The 11,600-nt window shown below is 37.7% G+C and overlaps 1 protein-coding gene across 2 annotated transcripts; it reads right to left on the reverse strand.

Moving 5' to 3' along the window:
• Positions 1–612: 612 nt before the first annotated feature.
• LOC102799105 (sterile alpha motif domain-containing protein 9-like) lies at positions 613–8,293 on the reverse strand. Of its 2 annotated transcripts, none has more exons than XM_087835777.1 (10): positions 7,819–8,293; positions 4,837–7,594; positions 4,491–4,531; positions 4,310–4,374; positions 3,952–4,166; positions 3,613–3,869; positions 2,970–3,098; positions 2,725–2,881; positions 2,602–2,636; positions 613–1,375 (listed from the first exon to the last, which is right to left on the reverse strand). In XM_087835777.1, the coding sequence occupies exons 2-9, from the start codon at positions 7,574–7,576 to the stop codon at positions 2,626–2,628; spliced, it is 3,615 nt and encodes a 1,204-aa protein (XP_087691903.1). In that variant the 5' UTR covers positions 7,577–7,594; positions 7,819–8,293; the 3' UTR covers positions 613–1,375; positions 2,602–2,625. The 2 variants fall into 2 exon arrangements, with proteins under 2 accessions (XP_087691903.1, XP_087691909.1); XM_087835783.1 differs by having other exon boundaries at positions 2,595–2,636.
• Between the last annotated feature and the right edge of the window lie 3,307 nt (positions 8,294–11,600).

Genomic DNA, 11,600 nt, shown 5'->3' on the forward strand with positions numbered 1-11,600 from the left:
CCTCAAGACTCACCAACGAGTCGTTCAGGTAAGACCTGGCTTGTTGTGTTTTTTGGGGTTTTCTTTGTGCTTTCAGCTCAAACTGCAGGTGCTGCAGGTGTACTGAGAGGTTTTAAAGACCTAACTGTTAACAGTGTTATTACGTTTTGTCCAGCTGAGCATTCTGAACGCCGCGCTGTGTCCTGTGTGAGTAAGCTGTTGCATGTTTATCTTTTAGTCCATAACTGTTGGAGAACATTAGAAGTGCTCACTATAACAAACCAAACTCCATCTTACTCTTAAAAGCAATGTGCATGTGTAGTTTTTGGTCATATCATAATTTTTACTACTAATCCACTTCTCTCCCTCTGAACCTCTCAGCACACTGAAGCTGATTTCCAAGCACGGTTCAAGGCGCGTCCAGAGCTGGAGGGGCTCATCGCTCAGATGAACCAATAACTTTCACCAAGTATCAACACTACAGTACTTGTACGACAACTAATTTATAGCACATTGCTCATTCCTCAATAACATCCCGTAAAAACTGATTTTCTGCTTTAAGAAAAACAAAAGTGTACACATTTCTATTTGTCTTATTGGGGGAAATAAAACCATACTCACTTTTTTCCAGCTCAAAACTTTTTTTTATTATTTAATCTACAAATTATTCTGCTTCATTGAAAAGCTTGAACACCAAACGTAGGCAAGATATCCTTTTTCACTTTTAATTAAAACAAACTAGTTATAATAAAATGTGAGTTATTATAATTAAGTGTGTTTATTTAAATATTTTCTCATCTTCTGAATAAAGATTAACCCATCTTGTAGAAAACATAAAACACATAAAATTACAAAGACAAAAAAAGGTAAAATATTATTTATAAAAGGCATTTTTTACATTTTTGAAAAAAATAAAAAAACAATTATTTGGTTGTGAAAACAAGATTCTGCAATGTTCATAGGTTTATATACCTTAAACAATAGATTTAATTTTTATGCCACTAACTAGATAAAATTAGGTTTAATCATTTAATATCAGTATTCACATTCTTTCACATCATATTCGTGCACAGAAGGTACAGAAAGGCCGCATGTTAATGAAATGTACGGCTCCATTTTCCAAGCAGTCATTACAGTCATGTTCTTTCACTGAGATCCTACAAGCTCATACATGAGAAACCTCAGACTTCATCCCTCTCAGGATTTTATAGACATCTCTGCTCTGTTGCGTCACAGACTAAACAATCTCTCTCATTTGGTCTCATGTTGCATTTGAACTTCTCACAGCACCATGTTTGTCCTCAGAGATCACATCCTTTTCCTGAAGCTCGTCTACAACAGCTGCTGCCTCACTCGCTCTGCCAATCAGAGCTGTCCAATGGCGAACCACGAAATCCTGAGCGGAGGAAGTTGGTGAAAATTTAAAAAAAAAAGTTTAGTATTCAGATCATCACTGTTGAATACTAGAGAGTGATGATCTATATTAGGATTATAGTTGTGAGAAAAGAAGTAAATCCTTTTTTCAGTTCTAAGGTTTTACTTAATAAATATCACTTTGTCCTTATCAGGTTGTAAAAGATCAACTCAGTCATTTTTTAATGAAAATTATGGCAAAACGCTGAAAAACTTAATAGACTTTAATGCTTTCATTAATACAGAGGGTAAATAGCAGCCTGGTGCTGCAAACTAAACAAAGCTACGAAGCTGCTCTCTTTTCTTTTACAAGGAATCACCACAACTGACAGATTTCCAGGGAAGAAAGTAGTAATAATGTTAAAGAAACAAGTGTTGATGCCCAACAGTCTGGTAAGAATTATTATTCACAAAAAGAAAACATTCAAGGACGGCTTCCAGTGTTCACAAGAGTCACCATCCCAGTAAATGTCAGACCGTGCAATGCTCAGGGAAGCTACAAAACCCCCAAAAGACCCTAAAGGCCTCAATTAGCATGTTATATGTTGGAGAAAGTCTCTTCTCATGTTTTGCAGCCACAGGAACTAAAGACTCCGCAGTCATTGAGTTGAACGTCTCGGTATACCAAAGTTTTCAAGAGAAAAATGCAAGGGCATCTGCTGACAGATAAAGCTTGGCTGAAATTAAATCATGCAGCAGGACAATGATCCCAAGCACAGGAGAATGGAGCAGTCAAAGTCCAGACCTCAACCGGACTGAAATGCTTTTTCAGACAGCTGTGTGTAAATGAATGACAGCAAAGTTCAATGAACTGAAGCGGTGCTGTAAAGAAGTGTGGACCAAAATATCTCCACAATGATGTGAGAGACTGATAAAGTAACATTAATTGCTTCTTATTGTTGCTAAATGTGGTTTTACAAGCCACTAAATCTTTTGTTGTGCTTAGTTTTTCACACACTACTTCTGCACTTTGGCCTAGTTTTGTTAAATGAATAAATATAAACACATTCCTCATCTCAGGTTTGTATTGAGATTCTTTCAGAATCCGATTAGAACCAGATGTTTTTTTTTCCTTCAAATTATGGCTGGATAAGTAAAACCTTAGAATAAAAAAATGGTGTACCTTCTTTTTCATGACTATTTTTTTAAAGGGATCTACTTTGATAACAATAATAATCTAATAATAATGGATTAAAACGAACCTCTTACCCTGTTCTTGGTGAATGCTTGAGTTTAATAGTCATCTGGAATAAAAGGGTTCACATTGGTCAGATGGTGGCTGTTTATAGTTTAGATGAGCTGCGTTAGTGCAAAAACGTATAAAACACTAACCTGTTCCCATAGTGCACGTCCACACGGTGTCCTTTTCCGTTCCTCCCCTGCGCTCAACTTCAAGTTTCAGTGTCATGTTTCCGAAGTCACTTTTCACATTTCCAATGACCACCTCAAAGAAATTAGTGTCGCTCCACTCCAACATGAACTGCTGTTTCTGTAGACAAAACATTTTATGGAAACTTGAGGATTTTTGCTGTTTCTATGTTATGGTGCAATGAACAGAAGTGCAGCTTAGTCCAAACCTCAGGGCAGATTTCTGCTGTGTCCCAGTCTGTTGAGAGGTAGAAATAACTCTCCAGCTGTACAGGGTCAATAGGACTTGTCTTTCGGATTTTTCTGAATCCGTCAGATTTCTCCTCCTTCTCCACTTCCTGAAACATGGAAAAATGGACCATTCTTCACATACAAGTAATGGTTGGAAATCTTTGGGAATCGTGTTCACATCTATTCATGTCTTTAATGAACATATGTGTTTGTGTTTATATCAAGATGAGAACATTGATTTGCACTACTGCAATCCATGTAACTGAAAAGGGAAAATGCCAAGCAAACACAAGTAACAACTACAAAGTTAAAAAAAAAATCAAAGCTGATCAAAAAACAGCTTTTGAAAGAATTATTAAATTACATTAGCATAAAGATGGCTGTAAGTTCTTAACTTTTATTGCATTTTTTTTCTCTGCCTGAAAGTCAGTAATGTTGTCAGTTGGGTTGTCAAAACATTTAGAGACCAAACTCTATTAATTTGCTGCCTTGTAGTGTCACTGTGTTTTTGTATTTATCAATGAGAGCATTTTATTTCTCTGTGTTATTATATATCACCTTGATGATATTTTTCCTCACTTCTACTTTATATTGTTGCTCCAGTATGTGGCATTGTATTACCTGTTGTATTAGAGGATCATGTGGGAGCAGGTAAACGTGCAGAGTGAGGCCAGATGTGATTTGCATGTATATCAAGACATCAGCAAAAACTTTTAGATATAGGCCCAGTTTCTTTAGGATCATGGCTCCTCTTAGAGAGAACTCCGGCTTGTTTAACTTCACATGGGATGATGTCATTTCAGACACTTCCTCCAAATAATCTCCACTGCTGTCCACATGCAGAACTCGAAATATGTCTGACATCGCTGCATTTTCACCTGCAAAGCACAAACAGTCATGTGTGCATAAATATCTTTATTAGTGTAATAAAACAATCATATGCGTTTTACGACTGCTCACCTGTACAGATCCAGTGCGGCAGACGGACTTCCTCTAGCTTCCCATCTGTGACTTTGATGTCCATTAGGGGTCCTGCTGGTATGTAGTCCATGCATACAGGTTTCCTCATGAATCGCTCCCATGAGCTAAACTGGTATCTGAAGCTGACGGTTTCCTTACAAACCCACCGCAAGGCAGACTCGCTGCATTCATATTTGCCACTTTCAGACTGCAGGCTGAATTTGAATAGACAAGGCAAAATGCTCTGTTATGCTCTGTTCACATGCACGAACAGAAACAGCAAAACTGCAAATAACATAAAATGGCACTTGTAATTAATTACTTTATGGTCTGTCTTATACTTATCGATAACCTTTACCTGTAAGTATGAATCTCCTCCATTATCTCAACTTCAGGTTTCAGCTTCGTCCACTGACTGGAGTCCTGTTGTACAAGATATTTTTTTCATTATATTTTTACAATATAATTATACATTTACATTATGACTTTAGAATTTTTATGTGAGAAACAAACAAAATCCCAGAGAAGTAGAAACTTACTGTTTCATTGTCAAAAGTCTCCAGAAGTCTCTCTGATGGTTCTTGTAAAGCAAAGTTAAATTTTAAAGAGCTGGCCAACAAAATATCATTCAGACACATTGTTTTTTTGCCCTTTACCACAAGTGCTATCTTGTGTGAGATTTCTACATAACAAAATTACATTAAGCACATATAAGATATCTATTTTCTATTGTTAGAATCTTTAAGTGTAACAATAAAACCAGTTTAGTACAGGAAAACTTTGTACGCAGCACTAACTCACTTTGATAATGGCAGTACAAAATGTGTATTATTTACACATATGACATTTGTAAAGATGAGGACTTTAGTAACTTAATTCTCTTACCCTCAGCTCTGTGAACGTTGTAAGCAACAGGACCTCCGATTGTAAATCCAAGATAAAAGAACACATGGCCTTTTTTCCAGAGGCTGTCTTTTCGGTTGGCATCCAACTCGATCTCTGTGTCACCAAATGTTGCATACAGCCTGTAATCTTGCACTATACCTTCAATTCTGAGGAGTTTGCCTTGGACTGTCGGATCAGTGAAAATATCGTCATTCCTCCAGTTTGTGTTTGAGGCTTTCAGTGCATCTTGAGTCCACAAGATTTCAAGGTTGCGTCTGTGAACAAGTCTGTTCAAACCCTGACCCGGTCCAAGAAAAAATATGGGTCGAAGGTACCTTGACTGAAAGAGTGACTTATATTCTTGTTCATAGGAATGCAGAATATTTTGGATTAAATGAGGGAGGTCAGAGGCCAATTCGTCTTCACCATCTGTAGGCCAACACAACAGCAGAGCTAACATGTGAAACTCGGCTTGCATCTCAGGAGCCAATGGCATTTTCTCTGTAAAGCTGCTTTGGTAGTCGGAGCTGGAGGGAGGTTCTTTCATATTTATCAGCATGATATTGGCCAGAACGTAGTTGAGTAAGGCATGTGTAGTAGAATGGTTGTGTTGGCAGATTTCTCTCCACCATACAGCAATGTCCTTGGTGTCTGATCTAGTGCATCTTTCGAGACATGAAAGTACTCCCGGAGAAGTGACAGCCAGTTTTTGTTTAAGTTTGTGGAAGGTTTTCTGGAGTTGATCATTTGGTTCTGCGTCTCCAACATACTTTTTGTAGCATTCTGTCGTTTTTAGTGAAATGTAGGCTGAATCGTCTCTTTTAACAACAGAATATGAATACGTTAAAAACGTGTCAAAAAATTCAAATCTTTTCTCAACCAAATCTCTGAGGCTGTTTATTAGCTCCTTAAACCTGACAATGTTCCTATCTCCGATGGATCTCAGGACAGAGTCCAGTGACACTGTTCTTGTGAGAACTTGCTTCCAAAGTTCATCATGTCTGATAAGATGGTCATACAACAGGCTGCAAACTTCCAGATAACCAAACAACCCTCCGGTGTTTAAAGCACGCAAGACTTTTACATTCCCATCTCCTTGTTTACCCTTTGCATGTTCATTTTTAGCAAGTTTTTCTTCATCTTCAAAAGCTTCAATGGCTTTTTGGGCCAGTTGCAAAATTTCGCTTGGTCTGGTATAAACGGGCGTCTTCTTTAGGTGGATCTTATGGACTTGGCCTAGTGTATCTGCAACAAATGAACTCCAAGGAGCCCTCCGCTTTGCTTCTTTTGCCCAGATTTCTGCATTGTAGTAGTCTTCTAGTTGAATATAATAAAAACGAGCAAGAGTTTGTGGAAAAAGTGAAACTTCATAAAACTTATTTGAGGCCATGATCAAAACTGACAGACTGTTGCCCTCATCTTCTCTCTTTGTAATATCTTGAATCAGTCTGGAAAACTTTTCTTTCCATTCTTTAATGACACCAGTTGGGTCCTCTATTACCGTAATTTCTCTTTTATTTAGCATGTCTTTGATAAACCCAAGTAAATATGGAGGAACATAACTTCTGCAAAAACTGTTCAGGAAGTGTCTTGTTGTGTCACTTCTGGTCACACCCGCATTAGCCAACAGTTCAGTACAACACTGAGCTATCATATTGTGAGCCATGCGAACCTTTTTTTCAGATCTTTCACCATGTTGGAAGGTGACGATCAGATGACTGAAAGGCTGCATTTGATCCTCCAGCGAAAGGTGACCAAACTTGTCTCTTCTGAGGAAGTCCAGGCACTGAGACTCCAGGATATATGAACCTGGTACGTAGGCGTTCAGCAGACACAGGAAGGCAGCAAGCTGCATCTTCAGTGGCTTATTTGTTCTTTTGATATGTTCTAATGTAGCACATGCGTTCCTGATGTAGGCTTCAGAGAAATTAGACTGCAGAATGTTAAAACCATGAAACTGCTTGCACCGATCACCAAATCTTCTGCCAAGCTCTTCTCTTTTCATATCAAAGTCTGCTTGCTCTCTGTCTGAGAGAGATTTTTTGAGAATAATAGATTTTCTCATTTTCCTCTTGAACTTTTGTCTCAGTTCATAAGAACGCGCCTTTTGGTGGATAATCCCGTCACTGCTTCTCACACAGTTCAGTAAAATTACCACAGGCAAATCAATTTCTATATCCTGTTCAGCAATCTCTTCCATAATCCTGTCCTGGAGGATGTCCAATATGAACTCATCATTTAGTAACAACAGTACCGTTTTCTGGTGGCCATGGCTACCTGCTGTAAAAAGGCTGACCACATCTTGTGCAACTTTTGTGATATCTAATGTTGAGCCTGTCAAAACAGCACATCTGAAGGTTTTCCTCAAGTCCCACAACACCTGCATAGCCAGTGTGGTTCCCCCACATCCTTGTTGATGAAACAGTTTAATTGCTGATGTCCCAGGGCCTTTTCTTCTCAGGTGAATTTGTTCTTTAAGGGTTTCATATCCATCTCGTTTGATAAAAGGAGTTGCAGTGCCATCTGACACTGCTTGTTCACTGATATAGAAGTTTAACCAGTTCGGTGGGGCCCCTCTATAAAAGTTTTCCTCCACTTGCTCAGCGTGTTGAGGTTCAACAAACTCTCCTTCAAACTGATTGGCATGGAGGACATCCAAAAATGAGAAGGAATCACTGATTTTACTCCTTGCATCTGCTTCTCCACCTTCAGCAGTGGTCAGGGCTGGTCTGTTTGCCATCTTCACACTTTCACTTTGCTTCATGGTAATGAATGTAAAAACAAAACAGAAACATTTGTTAGTCTTATGTCTTAGCTTAAACTATTTGTAAATTAAGGTCTTACATTCACTTTATGGAATGTGATATATTTAAATAGCCATTTCATTGCTGGTGGAGTACACACATATATAGCCTTCTCCATGTAAAGGACCAAACATGAACTTCAACAAAAACTTTCAGATCTTAACGGAATTTATCTTACCTTCTCTAAAATGTCGGGGACAGCTCTAACGACCTGCTATCATGCCATGTGTTCAAGCACTGGGACCGTGGATGTGTACTGTAACCCAGGAGGTAGTAGACACACCCAAAGCAGGAAGAGAGAATTGCCTACAGACATGTACACCTCTACACTTTGAATGTCAGAGCAGTTCTAAAACAATCCCAGGCGCATTTTCTTCCTGCTTAAAGTTTCTTTTGTTTTTTTTTTTTTAAGGCAGGGGCTACACTTGACTCGTTCAGTCGATAAACAAGTCAAATATTGCACAATTAGAAGCCAAAGAGTGGAAATTTGCAAATTTATCCAGCACAAATAATAAAATAGGTGGTATATGTTAATTTTGTCCTCTATTAAAACATTACGTGCACTTCTTCAAAGCGGTATTGCATTCATAAGTTCATTTGATAAGGAAACGATAATCATAACAGGAAATACTGACGTTTCACTATGAACGCGTTCATCACGGAAGATTATTCTTTCCGTCACTAGTTCGCGCTTGTGGTTGAGTTAACCTGTTACTCAAGTTCATATAGAGATAAAGATAAGTGTTACGAACGAGTACGATATAACGATATGATGATTTACAAACGTGTACAATGATTTGTGTGTAGTGAAGACTCACAAGCGCGTGCTTCGATCGACCATGTAAAACCCTCCTACACATGCGCATATCCAAGCCTGAATAAAGGGTTTCAAAACCGTTATGTGCTGCCGACTGGAAGCTCAATATTGACGTTTCGATACTGTATTGAGCATCTACAGTCATTGGTATTGAGCCACCGAGGCACAGACGTTTCGAAACCCAGTTCCAAAGTGCGGTTGAAAACACCCAGGTCACGTGACCACGGCAAACTCCGACGTTGGGCTGTGTTTCACGCCTGTTTCGACAGGTGGCGTACTTGCTGCTTCCAGCCAACGAGAGGCGCCAGGATATGAATCAGTGATGTTTTTGACGTTAAAGCTTCTATTTTTTTGTGTGTGTAAAAACAAAAAAATGTATCTGATTATTCTTATTCTTATTCTTATTATTTGATGAGATATAAAATCATACGTAAACTCATTAAAATATCTCAATAAAAACTCATCTGCTTTCAGGGAGAAACACAAACGTTTCTTTCATATTAATCAGCATGATATTGGCCAGAATGTAGCTGGGTAAGACATGTATAACAGAGTCTTTATGTTGACATAGTTCAATGTCCTTGGTGTCTGGTTTAGTCCATCTTTTGAGACATGAGAAGTGACAGACAGGTTTTGTTTAAGTTTGTGGAAGGTTTTCTGGATGTGATCATTTGGCTTGGCACAACATACCTTTTGCAGACATTCTGATGTTTTGGGGTATTTTTTGTGAAATGTAGGATGAATCATCTTTTTTCAAAACAAAATCTGAAACTGTCAAAAAAATTCAAACCTTTTCATAACCATATCTCTGAGGCTGTTTACTAGCTCCATAAACATGAAAAGTTTCTCATCTCTGGGGGATTTCAGGACAGAGTCCAGTCACACGTCTTTGGTGAGAACTTTCTTCCAAAGTTCATTGTTGTTCATTGTCTGATAAGATGGTCATACCACAGGTAACCAAGCAGCACTTTCTTGTTTGCCTTTGACATGTTCATTTTTTTGCAGGTTTTTCTTCATCTTCAAAAGCTTCAATCCCCTCTGGGCCAGTCTCCAAATTTCTCGTGGTCTGGCAGAATTGGTTGTGTTCTCCAGGTGGCTCTTATGGACTTGGCCTAGTGTATCTGCAACAAATAAACTTCAGTGAGCCCTCCACTTTGCTTTTTTTTTGCCCAAATTTTGATATAATAAAACGAGCGAGAGTTTGTGGGAAAAAAAAGTGAAACTTCAAAAAACCTTAGGAATTCAAGGGGGATTGAGAATATAGTGCCTCATAAAGAAAATGCAACCTGATATCACAGCAAATTGTATAATAGACCAGCTGGTCTATTGTGTGGATGTTATTCTTTGCCTTGTCTATAGGTATCAAATTAACGTGCATGCTTATGTTGCAGTACTTTTCAGTACCAGCAGAGGTTAAAAATTTGTTTAAAGCATCATGAAAACAGTCAGAGCCAACTTTTAAAGAAACATTACTAACACATTTACTCCTAAATACATATCAACCACACAGCTTAATCCTACGTTGCATAGAAGGAGAGTCAAAGCATGAGATCCACTCAATGGACCAGCGGCTCTGTTGGATTAAAGAATGTTTCATTTATGATATTAAAGTAGTGTTTTTGGTGTAGGCTCTAGGGGGCAGGATGTGACCAAATTTACAGTGAACCAACAACAGGTTTATTTAATAAGAAACCTTTCAGGTATTTCTGATGTTTTAGTAACTTTGACCTGTGTAACTGATCCAGGTATAATGTTCACATCTGTGAGTGCAGTGGCAAAACGTTACCCTTATCACACAGTCCTCACCCAGCATGCTGGGAGTTGAGCTCCACATATTTCTGGTCCTCAGTAATAATGAGGCTCATGTGTAAGTTCAGTAAGGAACATCTGTAATCACTCATCGAGCTGCTAACATCATTACTCCAGTCCAATCATTTTCTTGCCTGCCTTCTGCTCTCTGTGTTTAAAATCTCAGTGGTCTTCTGTCATTCTGTCTTTCAGACTGTCATTCATGCAACCAGGCTCCTCCTCATCTTCATCTTGACTGCCACCAGCATCTAGACTCCAGGGGGTGCTTTGCTCTCCTCTCACTTTTGTCACCATTGGATAATAAAGCCCTCCTTTACTTTCCAGATAGTGTTATTTAATTCTTTAAATCTCTTCTTATATTGTAAATGTTTTTTTCTTAAACATCAAGCATCGTCTTATCAAACACGTGTGTACTTGGAAGTTTATAATATATTTTGGATAATTTAGTATATGCCAGACAAGCTCTATGTTTATGTTTACAGTCAGAGAGCTGCACCAAAAGTGGAAATTCATACACACTTCTATTCATACCTATCCCATACACAATTGTCATGTAATCATAGGCATCAGACGGTGGCTGACAAAAAAAATAAAAAAAATAAAAATAAAAATAATAATCAGGACAAGAGTTTGATTCCTTTTCAAGCTACTCTGTTTATTCAAAGCAACAGACAAAGTGCACCTATATGTTTATTATGCTGTCAGATGGCATAGTTTCACTGAAGGATCACCATGGACAAAAGTATTCAAGCAAATTAGGTTTTTCTGATATTTAATGCAGAATTTATGTCTTTCTTTTTTTAGTTTTTTGACAAATAAATTGAGAGATAGTTGGCAATTCTCTAAAAGTTGACCATACTACTACTACTACTATTACTACTACTACTACTACTACTAATAATAATAACAACAACAATGTACTGTTTTAATGGTATGACAAAGCTATAGATAAACCCTTTAAAATACCCCCCAAAAACATAAAATGCAAAACCGAGTGTACCTTTAAAACATTTAAAAGTAATTGTTTGATTTTGACTAACAGCCAGTAAACACATTTGAAATTAATGCAAAACAATATTATTATACACAGGTAGCTATGTATGTAACTTTAATATTGATTTACATAATCAAACTGAGTATGCAAAGTTCCAAATAGATTCAGTGCTGCAGAAACAAAACATTACCTACTAAGTAATGATAAATTCAGCAATACTCATCTTAATATGAACAAAGGTCTGATTAAAAATGTGAAAAAAAAAACCACAACACAATGCAACACAATGAGAACAAAGAAACCCCTTCTATTTTTAAAATTGCATAAATCCATAATAAAA

Source organism: Neolamprologus brichardi, chromosome 3 (assembly GCF_056152115.1).
Source record: "Neolamprologus brichardi isolate AB-2024 chromosome 3, ASM5615211v1, whole genome shotgun sequence".
NCBI lineage: Eukaryota > Metazoa > Chordata > Actinopteri > Cichliformes > Cichlidae > Neolamprologus > Neolamprologus brichardi.